The sequence below is a fragment of the Phyllobates terribilis genome, unplaced genomic scaffold (assembly GCF_046119375.1).
Source record: "Phyllobates terribilis strain yellow unplaced genomic scaffold, ASM4611937v1 Scaffold_259__1_contigs__length_2703414, whole genome shotgun sequence".
NCBI classification, from domain to species: domain Eukaryota; kingdom Metazoa; phylum Chordata; class Amphibia; order Anura; family Dendrobatidae; genus Phyllobates; species Phyllobates terribilis.
In genome coordinates, this window is record NW_027363019.1 from 169,656 (window position 1) to 188,245 (window position 18,590).

An 18,590-nucleotide genomic window follows, 5' to 3' on the forward strand; every position below is an offset into this window, starting at 1 on the left:
ACAAAATGTGACCTCTGCTACCAGCGTTGTCAGATAATTCTTCATCAAGGGCCTTCTGGTACTGCAACATTTTATTAGACTTCTCTGCCAGACTAGAACGTTCTCCTTGTAGCGCGGGTCTACATTGTGTTCCAAATTATTATGCAAATAATATTTTCTCAGATTTTCCAAAATTCCCTATATGAATTGCAGTAATTGTAATTTTCCAGTCAAATAACTATTAGAGTACAATTGAAAGGTTTTTGTACAAACTGCCTATGATAACAGGATATTTTTTAAAAAATAAAACACTCAAACTGCACTCAAAATGCATGTTCCAAATTATTATGCACAGCAGAGTTTTCAACCTTTTCATTTTAATAAAGAACAAAAAAATGGTCATTTTTGAAATTATAAGCATTAGCAGGTTATTACAAACTGAAATCAAACAGTTTTCAACTCAAAACTTTATTCTAGGTGATGTTACATTTGCACATAGGACCGCTTGTTCGAAAGGAGCTTCTGAACTCTCTCATCCATTGAATTTGTCAGGTTTTGGATGGTTTCTGCTTCAATTGTTTTGCATGAGGACAGAATACCCTCCCAGAGCTGTTGCTTAGATGTGAACTGCCTCCCGCCATCATAGACACTCCTTTTAATGATGCTCCAGAGGTTCTGAATGGGGTAGAGGTCAGGGGAGCATGGGTGCCACACCATAAGTTTGTCCCCTTTTATGCCCATAGCAGCCAGAGATGCAGATGTGTTATGTGCAGCATGAGACGGGGCATTATCATGCATGAAAATGATCTTGCTGCAGAATGCACGGTTCTTCTTCTTGAACCATGGAAGGAAGTGCTGTTTGAGCAACTCAACATACATTATGGAGTTCATCTTTACCCCTTCAGGGATCCTAAAAGGGCCGACAATCTCTCTCCCCATGATTCCAGCCCAAAACATTACTCCACCTCCTCCTTGTTAGCGCCGTAGCCGTGTTTGCATGGGGTGTCCATCAACCAGCCATCCTGCACTCCATCCATCTGGACCATCGAGAGCATTTCATGCATGATAATGCCCCGTCTCATGCTGCACATAACACATCTGCATCTCTGGCTGCTATGGGCATAAAAGGGGACAAACTTATGGTGTGGCCCCCATGCTCCCCTGACCTCAACCCCATTGAGAACCTCTGGAGCATCATCAAAAGGAGTGTCTATGATGGCGGGAGGCAGTTCACATCTAAGCAACAGCTCTGGGAGGGTATTCTGTCCTCATGCAAAACAATTGAAGCAGAAACCATCCAAAACCTGACAAATTCAATGGACGAGAGAGTTCAGAAGCTCCTTTCGAACAAGCGGTCCTATGTGCAAATGTAACATCACCTAGAATAAAGTTTGGAGGTGAAAACTGTTTGATTTCAGTTTGTAATAACCTGCTAATGCTTATAATTTCAAAAATGACAATTTTTTTGTTCTTTATTAAAATGAAAAGGTTGAAAACTCTGCTGTGCCTAATAATTTGGAACATGCATTTTGAGTGCAGTTTGAGTGTTTTATTTTTTTAAAAATATCCTGTTCTCATAGGCAGTTTGTACAAAAACCTTTCAATTGTACTCTAATAGTTATTTGACTGGAAAATTACAATGACTGCAATTCATATAGGTAATTTGGGAAAATCTGAGAAAATATTATTTGCATAATAATTTGGAACACAGTGTAGAAGTGTGACCAACCAGTGATTACTGTTGCTCAAAATGCATATAACGAGAGGGTCACGGGAAAGGCAGCAGAACATAAAGTCAGCCATGTGTGCCAGACTGCCAACAGTCAAGACTTCCCTGTCCTCACCAAGAGGACGACTGTCCATGTTCTCCTCATCGCTCTCCCTCTTCTCGGGCCATCCAAGTTGAATAGACGGTACGAATGTGGTGTGGGTAGTACCGTCTGAGCACTGGAACCCAGCTCCTGATCTTCTTCTTTCTCCTTATTATCACCCAATCCACATTGAGATGAGATAAGGCTGGGCTGTGTAGCATCACCCTGTATAGTTCCTTGCTCCATCTCATTGTGCTCTGCCTGCAAAGCCTCCTCTTTAATTGTGAGCGAGTGTTTCAGTAAGCAGAGAAGCGGGATGGTGACGCTAATTATGGAGTCATCACTGCTCACCATCTTGGTTGAGTCCTCAGTTTTGAAGGACGCCACAGATGTCAGACATCCATGCCCACTCATCAGCTCTTATGTGCGGAGGCTGACCTGAATACCGACGGGCGTGTTGAAGCTGGTACTCAACAACTGCCCTCTGTTGCTCACAAATCTTTCCCAACATCTGCAACGTTGAGTTCCAATGCGTGGGCAGTGCAAGCTGTAGCTGACTTTCTAAAATGGGCACACGCAGTGTACTTTCACAAGGAGCTCGGGCAGATCTTGGTAGGTTTTGAGAAACCGCTGAACCACTAATTTGAGCACATGGGCCAGGCATGGTACGTGTGTGAGATTGCCAAGCCTCAGATCCGCCATCAGGTTCTGGCCATTGTAACACATGACCATGCCTGGCTGTAGGTTCAGTGGTGAGACCCACAGATCTGCCTGCTCTGTTACAGCTTTCAACAACTCTGCAGCAGTGTGCCGTTTGTCACCTAAGCATATTAGCTTCAGCAGAGCATGTTGCCGCTTGGCCGTGGCAGTGCTTCCAGCTTACGACTGATGTGGTCATTTCGGATATGCAGGCTGAAGAGAAGGAATAGGTGGAGGAGCTGTAGAATGTGTGGGCAACCCTGATTGCCCCAGGGCTCGCAATCCTCAGCGTCGGGAGGACGCATTCCGTCCCAGGGTCCGACTGGGTCCTGGCTTCCACAGTATTAACCTAGAGTGCAGTCAGTGAGATGTACCGTCCCTGGCCACAAGCACTTGTCTATGTGTCTGTGGTTAGGTGGACCTTCCCAGTAACTGCGTTGGTGAGGGCACGGGTAATATTCTGGGACACGTGCTTGTGTAAGGCCGGGACCACAAACTGGGAGAAATAGTGGCGGGTGGGGACCAAGTACCAAGGGATGGCCACAGCCATGAGGTTGCGGAAAGCTTCCGTCTCCATGAGCCTAAAAGGCAACATTTCCAGTGCAAGCAGTCGAGAAATGTGGCAGTTTAGCATTGTGGCCTGAGGGTGGTTGGCTGCGTATTTGTGCTTGCATTCCAAGGGCTGGGGTAGGGACAACTGAACGCTGCACTGGGACAAGAACGTGGTTGCTGATGGTGGTGGTTGCAAGTGTTCAACGACAGGTGCAGGGCGGGAGACATCTTCGCCTGGTCCATAGACAGGGGATTGTCATGCACGCACAACAGCGGAACAGGTAGTGGTGTCACCCGCAGACACTGTTGCTGGACCCTGGCGCTCTGCCCAACTAGTCGGGTGCTTTGCTGTCATGTGCCTCAGCATGCTGGTGGTAGTCAGGCTGGTAGTTTTGCTGCCCCTGCTGATGCTGGCATTGCAGATGTTGCAAATGGCCTTTTTTGGGTTAACTGGACAGTCTTTAAAAAAAGAGCAAGACTCAGGAAGACCTAGCAGTTGGACTGGCAAAATCCACTTCCCCGTCCCTTGCCACACGCCTTGCCAACTTTAAATGGAGTATAATATTTGTCACATTCCAAAAAATGTCTGTATTATTACTGCAGTAATATAGGATCATGTCTAATGACCACAGTTTTAGGTAGTGGCCTAATAGATATGCTATTGGTCAGCGACCAAGTGTGAATAGGTTTGAACACACAACTGGCAGGCTTTAAATGGAGTATAATATCTGTCAAACAGGAGAAAAAAGAAACCAGCTTACCCACACTTCCTGGCGTCCTGAAGCATGGACCTCAAGGGACCACTTGCGTTAGAAGGAAAAATACAAAATGTTCCAGCTTCTGTCATGCGCAAAAAGATTTTAATGGTAAAATGGAAATTCCATGGAGAAAAAAGGCAAAGAAACGCGTTTCAAACGCAAGCCTGCGTTCTTAGTCAAAGCTATACCTGGAATTAACATGCGTGATTACATATAAAAGGCCCTCCAATACAATTCAAGATTGTCTTTTGTATTGGTAGTTTAATCGTGTGATTTCAATCAAGATAACGTCACATAATAAAGTCATCAATAGATAAACCCCAATATAAAACTACACAAATAAGAAAGTACAAAAATATATATATATTATTGTACTTACTTGTGTAGTTTTATATTGGGGTTTTTCTATTGATGACTTTATTATGTGACGTTATCTTGATTGTCTTTTGTATTGGTAGTTTAATCATGTGATGTCAATCTTGAATTGTATTGGTGGGTCTTTTATATATAATCATGCATGTTCACTCACCTGTGCAATACTAAGGAAATCCTGAAAACATGGCCTGTTGGTGGGCCTTGAGGCCTGGAGTTGGGGAACACTGCCCTAATAGATATGCTATTGGTCAGCGACCAAGTGTGAATAGGTTTGAACACACAACTGGCAGACTTTAAATGGAGTATAATATCTGTCACGTTCCCAAAAATGTCTGGATTATTACCGCAGTAATATCTGACCACCTGAGATGATGGACAAGTTTCTGTTCTTCCACAATACAGTAATGCTATTCAAATCAACCAAATCTGGCTGTATGCTGCTAACAAGCAAATGGAGCAGTAAAAATGGTGTATTATATTGCTTTCACCAAAATTATCAGGATTAAGAGCAATAAGAATATTAGCCCTGATATCTAGGACTATGGATATGAGTAACAGCAGCAGAAAGAACATGCAAAGGATCCTATTGTGTTGTATACGCTCTCCACAAACTCTGCCTGCCTAACTCCTGCTATCACCAGGATTAATATTCAGTAGCATTAGTCTTTAGAAGGACTGTTAGTGTGGATTTGTAATGCTGTGGAATACCTCACTAAAACAACCGCCAATTCTCTCCCTCGCTCAGCAGCACCTCTCCCTACACTGTCTGATTCCACAGTAACTGTGTCGAGCATGGCGGCGCCAGGTCTTATATAGACCCAATGACACTATGCGGCCAGCCAATCACTGTAATGCCACAACCAACATGGCTGAGGCATTACCGTGGCTGGCAGGCAATCTCTGCATGTTAATTGGCTGTCTAACACCAAACATGCAGGGAGAGGACTCAGGCTCCAGCCTGAGCATTCAAAATATGCTCGCCGAGTACCAAGCATCTCGAGCACTGAGATGCTCGGGCTAGTAGCGAATAGTGGCGAGCATGCTCACTCATCACTAATTAACCTTACTTTCAGGTTTTGATTCTACAAAATTTTCTATGAAATTCAGTGTTGGCAAAATTTTAGAAATTGTTCTTGTGTTCAGTGAGATATTAAATAAAATTTATCAAAAGGGGTGTACTCATTTATGCTGAGCAATGTTTATTAAAATTGATGAAACACAGAGAACATAATTACAGTTTCTTTCCTGTTTGACTACTCATGTTTTACAAGATATGATTTATGTGTAAAAGATTTCCCACATTCTGAACATGAATACGGCTTCTCTCCTGTGTGACTTCTCTCGTGGCTCAAAAGACTTTTTTTGTAAAGCATTTCTCAAAGTCAACATGAATACGGCTTCTCTCCTGTGTGAATTCTCTGATGTACAAGAAGTATTGATTCATCTCTAAAGCTTCTTCCACATTGTAAACAAGAAAACGGTTTCTCCCCGGTGTGAATTCTTTGATGTCTAACAAGATCTGATTTACTTCTAAAACATTTCCCACATTCTGAACACGAATATGGCTTCTCTTCTGTGTGAATTCTTTGATGTTTAACAAGATCTGATATATTTCTAGAACATTTCCCACATTCTGAACATGAATATGGCTTCTCTCCTGTGTGAATTCTTTGATGTCTAATAAGATTCCCTTTGTCTGTAAAGCATTTTCCACATTCTGAACATGAATATGGCTTCTCTCCTGTGTGAATTTTTTGATGTCTAATAAGACTCTTTTTATCTGTAAAGCATTTCCCACATTCTGAACATGAATACGGCTTCTCTCCTGTGTGAATTTTCTCGTGTCTCACAAGTTTTAATTTCTCTGTAAAGCATTTCCCACATTCTGGACATGAATACGGCTTTTCTCCTGTATGAATTCTCTTATGAGCAGAAAGATTTGATTTACGCATAAAAGATTTCCCACATTCTGAACATGAATACGGCTTCTCTCCTGTGTGGATTTTCTGATGTATAATAAAACTCCCTTTATCTGAAAAGCATTTCCCACATTCTGAACATGAATATGGCTTCTCTCCTGTGTGGATTTTCTGATGTCTAACAAGATGTGATTTATTTGTAAAGCACCTTCCACATACTAAACATGAAAAAGGCTTTTCTCCTGTGTGAATTCTTTGATGTTGAACAAACACTGAATTGTCTATAAAACATTTCCCACATTCTGAACATGAATATGACTTCTCTCCTGTGTGAATTTTCTGATGTTTAATAAGATTCCCTTTATGTCTAAAGCATTTCCCACATTCTGAACATGAATATGGCTTCTCTCCTGTGTGAATTTTATGATGTCTAATAAGGCTCCCTTTATCGATGAAGGACTTCCCACATTCTGAACATGAATATGGCTTTCCTCCTGTGTGAATTCTCTCATGTATAACAAATTGTGATTTATATGTAAAGCATTTCCCACATTCTGAACAGGAGTATGGCTTTTCTCCTTTGTGCTTTCTTTGTGTCTGAGCTGAGCTTTTAGTAAGTTGCTTGTCACACTGAAGTCTTATATCCACTTTCTCACCAGGAATTGTGGTAATAATGTGAGATTGCTCAGGAGAGGGTTCCTCATGATTAGGAGGATTATAAGAAAGTGAAGTGCTGTGAAGTCCAGGAGGTACAGGAAGGGTGATGAGGTTTCCTCCATTAGAGTGCTTCCTGATATCTTCTTTTTTACAATTTAGTGATAAACCGTTATTCTCACAAGGATTTCCTATAAGGATGAAACATAGATTTGTGTTAAAGAAAAAAATCATATCCAAAGAGATTTCTGAATGTATTTTCTGGAGCTCACAGTGAAGACCCTCGTCAGTGAAAGTACCGGTAATAAGGAGGACAACTACATGCCATAACATTAACACAATGACGGGTAAAGTAAATGACACTTATAATCTGGTGACATTGGCACAAGTCAGGGGTGCCATAGATTAGACAGCAAATAGACAGGTCATAAAGAGAACCTGTCATCAGGAATTAACCCCTTAATGTAGCACCAGTGCCATTTCACTCTCGTAGCAAGCTTCCTATCATGCCCTCAGTGTAGAAAAGTGTCCACTCAATGGAGTTTTAATATTTCAGTACCGAATGCAAATGAGATTGATTAGTCACAAAGGCGGCCGTACATCCAGGAGCAGTCGAGCTCCGGCCACCGTAATCATGTCCACAGCATGCATAAGAGCATAATAGGAAACCTCAGAAGACTGCAATAGTGCTGAAGGTACATTAACCCCTAAAGGACCAAGATACTTTGCTCGTTATGTGGGTTAAAGACCCGGCCTCATTTTACAATTCTGACCAGCATCACTTTATGTGGTAATTCACTGTATCCCACTGATTCTGAGACTGTTTTTTTCGTGATAGATTGCACTTTATGTTAGTGGTAAATTTTGGTCGTTATTATTTGCCTTTAATTATGAAAATATAAAAAAAAAACTGGCAAATTTTTTTTAGTATTTTGTAATTTTCAACCTGTGAATTTTTATGCCCTTAAACCAGAGAGTTATATCACACAAAATAGTTAATAAATAACATTTTCCACATGTCTACTTTACATCAGCATCATTGATGAAACTTGTTAGGAAGTTAGAAGAGTTAAAAGTTTATCAGCAATTTCTCATTTTTTTCCAACAAAATTTACAAAACCATATTTTTTAGGGAAAACATCACATTTAAAGTGACTGAGGGTCCTGTGATAGAAAATACCCAAAAGTGACACCATTTTAAAAACTGCACCCCTCACAGTCCTCAAAACCACATTCAAGAAGTTTATTAACCCTTTAGGGGCTTAACAGGAATTAAAGCAATGTGGAAGGGAAAAATTTTTCCACAAAAATGTTATTTTAGCTCCAAATTTTTAATTTTCAGAAAGGTAGCAGGAGAAAATGGACCAGAACATTTGTTGTACACTTTCCCCTGAGTATGTCAATGCCCCATATGTGGAGGAAAACTACTGTTTGGGTGCACAGCAGGACTCAGAAGGGAGGGAGCGCCATTTGAAGTTTGGAGTGGCTGATGTAGATAGCGGACGCCATATCGCATTTAGAGAGTCCTTGATGTGCCTAAACAGAAGGAACCTCACACAACTGACCCCATTTTGGAAACTAGACCCCTCAAGGAATTTATCTAAAATGTATGGTGAGCATTTTGAAACCACAGGAGTTTCACAGAATTTTAAAAAATTGGACCGTGAAAGTTAAAAAAAAATTTTTTTCTCCAAAAAATTTTATTTTGGCCACAAATTAATCATTTTCACAAATACATTATCTAGGGGTGTAGTGAGCGTTTTGACGCCATATGTGTTTCACAAAATGTTATACCATTGAACGGAGAAGACACAAAAAATTTATTTTTACCACTATAATGTTGTTTTAGGCCCACATTTTACATTTTCACAAGGTGAAATGGGTAAAAATGACCACATAATTTGTTACACAATTTCTGCTGAACTATATGTGGCTGTACAGTACTGCTTAGCCACATGGCGAGACTCGGGAGGGGAGGAGTGCTATTATTATTTATTTATATAGCGCCACTGATTCCATGGTGCTGTACATAAGAAGGGGTTACATACCAAATACAGATATCACTTACAGTAAACAAACTAACAATGATAGACTGGTACAGAGGGAAGAGGACCCTGCCCTTGTGGGCTTACATTCTACAGGAGCGGGGAAGGAGACAGTAGGTTGGGGGGTTGCAGTAGCTTCGGTGTTGTTGAGGAGGCAGCGGGTCATGGCAGGCTGTAAGCTTGTTTGAAGAGATGGGTTTTCAGGTTCCGTCTGAAGGGTCCAAATGTGGCGGATAATCAGACGTGTTGAGGCACAGACTTCCATAGGATGGGGGATATTCGGGAGAAATCTTGGAGGCGATTTGGCGAGGAAAGAATAAGTGTGGAGAAGAGAAGGAGGTCTTGCGAGGACCGGAGATTACGTAAGGGAATGTATCGGGAGATTAGGGGTAAGGGAATGTATCGGGAGATTAGGGGTAAGGGAATGTATCGGGAGATTAGTTCAGAGATGTACGGAGGAGAGAGGTTATGGATGGCTTTGTAGGTCAGTGTTAATAGCTTGAACTGGATACGTTGGGCAATTGGGAGCCAATGAAGGGATTTGCAAAGGGGGGTAGCAGAGGGGTGATGAGGCGAGAGATGGACCAGTCGCGCAGCAGAGTTAAGGATGGACTGGAGGGGTGCGAGAGTGTTGGCAGGTAGGCCACAGAGGAGGATGTTGCAGTAGTCGAGGCGGGAGATGATGAGGGCATGCACAAGCAGTTTAGTAGATTGAGGGTTGAGGAAAGGACGGATTCTGGAAATATTTTTGAGCTGGAGGCGACAGGAGGTGGCGAGAGCTTGGATGTGGGGTTTGAAGGACAGGGCAGAGTCAAAGGTTACTCCGAGGCAGCGGATTGTCGGTACAGGGGAAGCGTGATGTCCTTTATTGTGATAGAAAGATCAAGTGGGAAAGATATGCGAGTTGGGGGAAAGATGATGAGTTCAGTTTTGTCCACACTGAGCTTGAAGAAGCGAGAGGAGAAGAAGGAGGATATGGCTGATAGACACGCTGGGATTCTGGACAGCAGAGAGGTGACGTCTGGGCCAGAGAGGTGACGTCTGGGTGTCATCAGCGTACAGATGGTACTGGAAGCCATGGGATTTTATGAGCTGTCCCAGGCCAAGAGTAAAGATTGAGAAGAGAGGGGGCGGGATGAGGAGGTAGTTTGTGAGTGGGAGACGCTAAATATGCAGTTAGAAAGGTATTAGGAGATCCAAGATAGGGCAAGGTCTTTGACGCCAAAGGAAGAGAGGATCTGTAGTAGGAGGCAGTGGTCAACTGTATCGAAAGCAGAGGACAGGTTAAGAAGAAGGAGTACAGAGAATTGTCTGTTAGCTTTGGTTGTAAGCCATTGGTGATTTTGGTAAAAGCAGTTTCTGTGGAATGGTGGGGTGGAAGCCGGATTGTCGAAGAGAGAGTTAGATGAGAAGTGGGAGGAAAGTTTAGCGTGAACAAGTTGCTGAAGAAGTTTGGAGGCAAATGAGAGGAGCGATGTGGGGCGATAGCTGGACAAGGCGGTTGGGTCGAGGGATGGCTTTTTGAGGATGGGCATGATTGTGGCATGTTTGGAGGCAGCGGGGAAGGTACCAGAAGTTAGTGATAGGTTGAAGAGATGGGTTAGGGATGGGGTGAGTGTGGGGGTGAGGTTGGGGAGGAGGTGGGAAGGGATGGGGTTGAGTGCACATGTGGTGAGGTGTGATTTGGAGAGGAGACGAGTAAGGTCTCTTTCCGTGATGTTGGAAAGGGAGGTTATGGGGGAAGAACAATGGTGTGGAAAACATATGGATTGTGGTGGTTGGGCAGTAAAGACTTGCCGTGTTTGGTCAATCTTGTTTTTGAAGTGTGTGGCAAACTCCTCAGCAGAGATGACGGAGGTCGGAGGGGGAAGTGGAGGGCAGAGGAGAGGGTTAAAAGTGTTGAATAGCTGTTTGGGGTTGTAGGACAGGGAAAATATGAGGGTTGTGAAGTAGGCCTGTTTAGCAGAGGTGAGTGCTGATTTGAATGCGAATGTTGCTTGTTTGAATGCAGTGAAGTCATCTTGAGAATGTGTTTTTTTTTTCAACGCCGCTCTGCTACCCTGGATGCTTGATTGGAGCTGTTTAGTGAGGTTTTTATGCCAGGGTTGCCTATTGACTCGTCGTGCTCTGCCATGCATAAGAGGGGCAACCGAGTCAATAGCTGATGCGAGAGTGGCATTGTAGAAAGCAGTGGCGCTGTTTGTGTTGTGGAGTGAAGATATGGATGTCAGTGGTAGAATAGAGTCAGAGAGTGTGTGAGTGTCTAGATGTACAAGGTTTCTGAGGGGGTGTGCTAGTTGCTGGACAAGGGTGACAGGTGACGAGGACAGGGATGAGAAAGTGAGTAGATGGTGGTCAGATAGGGGAAGGGGGGAGGTTGTAAGGTTAGATAGGTCATCTGATTGTTCTTCAAATTTTTTATTAGAGTTATTAATTTTTCGAAGTCTTAAAAATTGACTGTAAGGCAGTCCGCGTTTTGCATGATACGGATGATAACTATTAAAATGTAATAACATATTAGTGGCAGCGTCTTTCCGAAACGATTCTGTCACAATAGTACCTTCCTGAATGGATACATGCACGTCTAAAAAATGTAACTCATGACCTCCAAAAGTAGAGGTGAACCTCATATTTTCTAAATTCTCTGAGTTAAGGAGCGTCACGAATTCTTCAAATTGCACTCTTGTCCCAGCCCATACCAAGAAAATGTCATCGACATATCTATGGCATGCCTTAATATATCTCAGGTAAGGATTAACACCACAATTTTTATGGACTTTAGGCAGCTATGCAAAACGCGGACTGCCTAACAGTCAATTTTTAAGACTTCGAAAAATTAATAACTCTAATAAAAAATTTGAAGAACAATCAGATGACCTATCAAAAAGATTTCTTGATAGAGGTTATCCCATGCAAGAAGTAAATTCAGCTCGCGCGAAAGCCGATAAAAAAAACTCAAAAAGAATTATTAAAAAGACAAAAAAGATCAAAAATTCATTCTAACCTTCAAATTTAGTCCAATGTCAGATATAATTAAAAAAGCTATTAATAATAATTGGCATCTTCTGGAGAGTGATAAAGATCTGACTGAAAGAGCCAGCAAAAAAAACAATAGTTTCCTATAGACGGAGCTGCAATCTGAGACCTCCTGGTGCACAACAGATTCCAGGAGGATTCTGCTAAATGGTTGGAAAGTGGTTTCTCCAAAGGGAACTGTAAGTGTGGGCATTACTCCTTCTGTAAATTTCATAGAATCGATAAATCTTTTAGAATAGGACCTTTACACACACAGTCAAGGACTTTATTTCTTGTAGAACGAATTATGTAGTTTACATAATTACATGTCCCTGCCAGTTTTATTATATTGGCAAAACCATTAGACCTTTATTTGTTTGGTTCAGGGAACACTATAATTCTACAGTATCAAAGAAAGGTTCCCCTAGATTAATCCAGCATATCTCTGAATGCCATAATGCCGACCCGACTGTGCTACGTTTTGCAGGGTTAGAACATGTTAGACCGCCAAGGGAAGGGGGAGACCGCAAAAAAATACTATTGCAACATGAGGCTAGATGGCTATTAAATTCTGAAGCCCAGGGCCCATTAGGATTGAATGAGAAGGTAGATCTGTCAGTTTTCTTATGATACCGCTATTTTTTTGTTTGTTTCATCTTATAATGTGTTTTCAGCTTAATGATGGAAAATGTTTTTATGCATATCATTATGTTTTAATTTATTCACATATGTGTTTGTATTGGTTTAAAAGGAAGTGAATAGGTGTGTCACTTACTTTGGACCGGGTGAAGCGCCGGAAGGCAGCGAAACGGCCGTCGTCCCCCCTTTTTTCCTCTCCCCCGCACACCCTCCGGGGTCTCAGTCCAATGCTGCATGCTGAAATGCTCCGCACACAAAAATAAAGGAACGTTTTAAAGAAGACTGGGTGAGTGCTGCCTTTCCTTCTATCCTTGTTTGAGACAACATTACACAGTCTCACCCTTCACTCCCCCCTCCTGGGATAGAACAGCTGCGACTTTGGAAACTTCCAGGGCCGACTACCTCAACCAGTGGCTTCCCGTTTCTGGCGGGTCTCCACAGAGAGAAGGTAGCGGTAAGCTTAGGAAGCTAGTAGTCCATCAAGGTACAAGGCCAGGTGACCTGAGGGTCCCACCCTGGCTTTTCTGAGAGTTTCCATTAGGCCAGATGACCGGTGGGTCCCAATCTGGCTTCTTTGAATGGCTCCATGGGTTCCAGGCGACTGGTGGGTCCCTCGTGGTAACCCCAAACAACATATCCATGGGGCCAAGTGACTTCATCTTCCCAACCTGGTCTCTCCAAATGTATCCTTGTTCTCTGATGGTCAATGGAGCAGAGATCCGTATCTTTCCAGTCAGGGATGATACCCTTATGCCGGAGTCATGTAGAATCCAAATCTGTGTCTCTTTGAATGGAATTGACATGCTACCCATCTACTGTCCTGAAGGATGTCTCTCATTCTCCTTTCTGATTCTCTGCTTCAAGACTAACTACTACAGAAGCACATGTCCCTTAAAAATAGCTACAGTTGTCTGTGCAAGTACACATTCACAGGTAAGGTGTTAGGGAGGGCATTGTTTGAGCTAATCAATTTACATAGTTGGTATCACAGAGGGGTCTTGTAAATAAACATCTAGTTGCCTTTTAGTGCAACATGTCTTTAGCATAGTAAACATCCTTGTTTCCAAACGAATAGAAGTTAATATTCAGGGTTATACAAATACTGGTCTGTTCTAATTGACCAGGCACATAAATACACAAACATTTACAAGTCAACACCAAGATAATAGTGTATTCATTTATTTATTTTACTCACTTATATAGTTCCATTAATTCCACAGCGCTTTACAGACATTATGGGCACTGTCCCCATTGGGGCTCATAATATAAATTCCCTATCAGGATGTCTTTGGAATGTGGGAGGAAACCAGAGAACCTGGAGTAAACCCAAGCAAACACGGGGAGAACATACAAACTATTTGCAGATGTTGTCCTTGGTGAGATTTGACCCAGGGCCCCAGCGCTGCAAGGCTACAGTGCTAACCACTGAGCCACTGTGACTTAACAAATCTAATCATCTGGTAATTAAAATTTTAAGCTGTATCGTCACAGTGCCCATACAATGTAGTGCCCAGTACACAGTAGCGCCCGGTATACTGCAGTGCCTAGTACATTATGCTCAGCTTGTGCTTCTGGAGACACGCACCCTGTAAATTAAGTGGGCTCTCCTTGCTACAATAATGCAAAACATGTGGACGCTAACTTGTGGCTTAAGCGTACTGTGGGGAACAGGAGGAGAGGATATTTAGATGAGCAGATTTTGCTGGATTTCATTAGGTGGGAGCCACGTCACATAATGTGGACACGCTATGTTTTTGTTAATATGATGAACCAGAGTGGGGACTTGTTTTTCGTGGGTTGAGTAGAAGCTTTTATTGGTGGCATTCTGGGGTACAAAACATTTTAGATCACATTTATCCTGCGCTCTACGCTGAGCACTTACATCAGGGTTTCCATCTAAATCTACAAAATACGTGATTCAGATGACACCCCCAAGGGATCCATACACTATAATGTGGCAGCAGAGTTACTCTGGACACCGTCAGGCCTCTGTTCAGCTGTGTCCTTCTTTTCAGAGATGCACAAAACTGTGCTAACGGCTCTTTTACGCACGCTGAAAAGACGGAGAATGCCAAATCCAGGTCAGACGGGGTCCACAATGCCTCCATCTGCCTCATTACAGGGAATCTTCTGCCAAAGGTTCTGTCTGGATCACAAGCTCAGTCATTTATATGGCAGCACGGGACTTGTGTAATAAAAATATGGAAGTAATATTAGAAGTCATATAATTAGGAAAATTAAGAATTTGATTCCTAAATCATCAAAAACAGGTGTGAAGGCGGCCCCGTTAGTCATCTGTGCGCATCCGGACTCTACAGGAGCAGCCGCGTCATCACCGGACTCTTCTGCTGTGATGTGGACAGAGGATAAAGCTTCACTGCAACAGGGACTCACACGCCGGTCATCATCATCATCACACGCCGGTCATTATTACACACCTGTGGAAACATCTACCGGAATCTCCTCCTTCCCGTCACTCACACACGGCTGATCCCCCCTCGTCATCGCTTCTTCTTCTGTCTCGTTCTTCACTTTATTCTTAGTCGGATCTTCCTCCTGATATATCAGATGTAACAATCAGCACAATACAAGAAACCACCAAAATCTGTGACATCTATGACGTCAGTACCAGAAATGTCCCCCCATATACAGATCCGGTACAGGGCTCAGCACCATCTACCTGATGATCCTAAGGGATGTTGTGATTCTCCTCTGGACAGTCCTGGGGATACAGAGGACGGGGACATCTCTCTGGTGGATTTCTCCTCCTGGATCCATCTGTGGAGACACAGAGACTGAATACATGACCTGCCGTGTATCTGTCTATATATGAGACTCGTCTCTCAGAACCAGTAATTCTATGTTTATGTTATCAGGGAATAAATTACATTGTTGTGGTCCTCACCCCCGGTACCGAGGACCCAGCACATTGTGGCCTCAAGAATGAAGTGATAATCAGCGAGGCCAAAGCCTAATGCTCTGCACTCGGAGGATGAGGACCCTGAGGAGAGGGACAGAGAAGACCCTCGTCAGTAAGATGGAGGAGCCGTACTAAGAAACACAACTTCTCCAAGTTTCATCTCCACCAGGGATGGAACCACAGAGGAGCTGGAGAAAGCTCCACATTTCCATCCATCGGTTTCTTCTCTCCTAATTCACTGTATGGAGATTGGGGGAAGGACGGTGACCATTTACCAGGGATTGTATTTTGAGAGCCAAAAAAACCCACGAGTTAATGTGTTTTTATTCCTTTTTAAATAGACCTAAATCTCCACATCCACCTCGATATAAACACTAAAATAGGCAACAAGTGCTGAAAAGTTCTGTGTTTGTCTCTGAAGGAGGAAAAAAGGGCACATGTACGGCTGACGGATGAAGTCACAGAACCTGGAAGGACGGTGTTGTGGGGAGCACCCGGTACACAGCGGTTAGTACCTATCAATGTGTAGAAAGGACAACTAGAGAGCCGGCACCGGGGTCATGGGCGCTTACTGATGCACACGGGGAGCCAAGGAGAGATTGTCTGGTCCGATGCCACAGAATCTTTTTAACCCAAAAAATATATTCAAAAAACAAACCCAGAAGTTTGGAATCGCTGTACCTGTTCTGACCTGGAAAATCGCCACAAGGTCGTTCTTACCGCCCAATAAATGCAGAGAAACAAAAAACAAAATATAAATGTGGAATTGCATTTTTTTTTTTTTACTGTCTCACCTCAGCTGGATTTTTTTTCCCGTTTTCAGCACATTATATGGTAAAATGCACAATTTGTGTTGCAAAAAAAACACAGAAGACGTCAAACATCTGTGGATAGAAAATAGAAATGTTCTGGCTTATGGAAGGAGAGTAAAAAAAAAATGAAAAAAATGGAAATTTTCCCCAACAGGATGGGGATGAAACATTGCTATTGATTCCTATGATTGCAGCCTCCTGTAGGTGGCGCTAGAGACCCCGTTCTCTGCATATCTTATTTCCCATGGGGAATTGCATGGTCTATAACTCTCCGTACTCAGAATCGCCGCTCTCCTCCAGGAGACACATTCCCCCCTATAGAGAGGAGTGAGCGGTGATCCGACCTTCTCCTCCAGGAGACACATTCCCCCTATAGAGAGGAGTGCGCGGTGATCCGACCTTCTCCTCCAGGAGAAACATTCTCCCCTATAGAGAGGAGTGCGCGGTGATCCGACCTTCTCCTCCAGTGCGGAAAGTTCTGTGCTTCTCCGCCTGCAGAGCGAGTGGTGAATAGACGCGGGGGCCGAGAACTGCTGGAGCCTCCATGTCCGGCTCTGGGGGGTGATCGGCTCCACCACGCTCCATCTTTATCTCAGGACTCGTGTTTCGGGGTCTGAGGGACGGTCCGGTGCCGATATTTATCCAGGACTTTGTGTTCAGTACGGAGAAAGTGATTTGTCACAAAGAAGAAGAATGAACGGAGGAGACCAAGGAAGGTCACACAAGTGTCAGCCAAGAGGGAGGAGCCGGACGCCCGACCACGACTGATGACGACATTGAGCCTGCACCGATTCTGAGGGACGGACGAGCAACAGCGGATTAGGGGGAAAATCATCAGTAAATTAACCCCGACTCTGCTGAGTAACAATCCACGACAGACTCAGATACCGAAAGATCTCACAGGAGAGAACGGACAGAAGCGCTGGGACATCTGCAGACAAAATGTGACCGATGCTCTAAGGAAGGTGAAAGATTCTGAAAGAAGCCGCCGAGGACGAAGACTGATGAAGACGACAGCGGAGAAACCGCGACTCACAGATCAGAAGAGAATAATCAGGGAATGAAAGCTGTGAGAAAATGTAGAGAAAACCAGAGCAAGTCTGGAGAAAAATCATCTATTATAGGACGAGGCCGAGAGACGTCATCACATCCACCGGAGCCAACAAGAGTCTCCTCTCACCTGGTGATGTCAGAGGCCGGAGCTCCTCCATCATCACCTCCTGGTACCGATCCTGGTGATCTTCTAGATACTCCCACTCCTCCATGGAGAGATAGACAGCGACGTCCTGACACCTTATAGGAACCTGACAACAACGACACCGTCATCACCCAGAATCCTCCAGTGCTGCCCTGTATAATGTCCCAGCAGTCACCTCTCCACTCATCACCCAGAATCCTCCAGTGCTGTCCTGTATAACGTCCCAGCAGTCACCTCTCCGCTCATCACCCAGAATCCTCCAGTGCCGTCCTGTATAATGTCCCAGCAGTCACCTCTCCGCTCATCACCCAGAATCCTCCAGTGCTGTCCTGTATAATGTCCCAGCAGTCACCTCTCCAGTCATCACCCAGAATCCTCCAGTGCCGTCCTGTATAATGTCCCAGCAGTCACCTCTCCAGTCATCACCCAGAATCCTCCAGTGCTGTCCTGTATAATGTCCCAGCAGTCACCTCTCCGGTCATCACCCAGAATCCTCCAGTGCCGTCCTGTATAATGTCCCAGCAGTCACCTCTCCGCTCATCACCCAGAATCCTCCAGTGCTGTCCTGTATAATGTCCCAGCAGTCACCTCTCCGCTCATCACCCAGAATCCTCCAGTGCTGTCCTGTATAATGTCCCAGCAGTCACCTCTCCGCTCATCACCCAGAATCCTCCAGTGCCGTCCTGTATAATGTCCCAGCAGTCACCTCTCCGCTCATCACCCAGAATCCTCCAGTGCTGTCCTGTATAATGTCCCAGCAGTCACCTCTCCGGTCATCACCCAGAATCCTCCAGTGCTGTCCTGTATAATGTCCCAGCAGTCACCTCTCCGCTCATCACCCAGAATCCTCCAGTGCTGTCCTGTATAATGTCCCAGCAGTCACCTCTCCGCTCAGCAGCTCAATCATCTTGTTGCTGAGCTCTAGGATCTTCTTCTTCTTCCTCTCATGTATCGGGGGGTGCACGGGAGGCTCTGTGATGGGGTCCGGGCTCCGCCCTCCTGACTCCTGGAGATGGATGATGGGAGTCACACCCTCCCCCGGTGTCTTCCTCACTATTGTGTAATCCTGTGTATGGAGAGAGACACTTAGGGAGAAGAATTCCTTCCCGACTCCAGATCTGACAATCAGTAGAAATCCCGGGATCAATAACCGTCTCCAGTAATCTGGGGCCATAACCTGGAATATTATTACACTCAGGACAGACATCCAGGCC

General features: G+C 44.1%; 2 protein-coding genes across 2 annotated transcripts in view; both read right to left on the reverse strand.

The window, feature by feature from the left end:
- The window catches only part of LOC141219266 (uncharacterized), an 86,949-nt gene extending 68,651 nt beyond the window's left edge, over window positions 1–18,298 (reverse strand). The window contains exon 1 of the mRNA XM_073666036.1: window positions 18,260–18,298. Within this exon, the coding sequence (XP_073522137.1) occupies window positions 18,260–18,283 (24 nt within the window). The 5' untranslated portion in view covers window positions 18,284–18,298. The remainder of the gene's footprint in view (window positions 1–18,259) is intronic.
- On the reverse strand, window positions 5,351–16,543 carry LOC141219280 (uncharacterized). Its single transcript, XM_073666052.1, is given in 4 exon segments — window positions 5,351–6,938; window positions 11,353–11,356; window positions 14,892–15,002; window positions 16,523–16,543. Coding segments are annotated over 4 exon segments (1,647 nt in total). The 3' UTR covers window positions 5,351–5,427.
- Window positions 18,299–18,590: the final 292 nt, after the last annotated feature.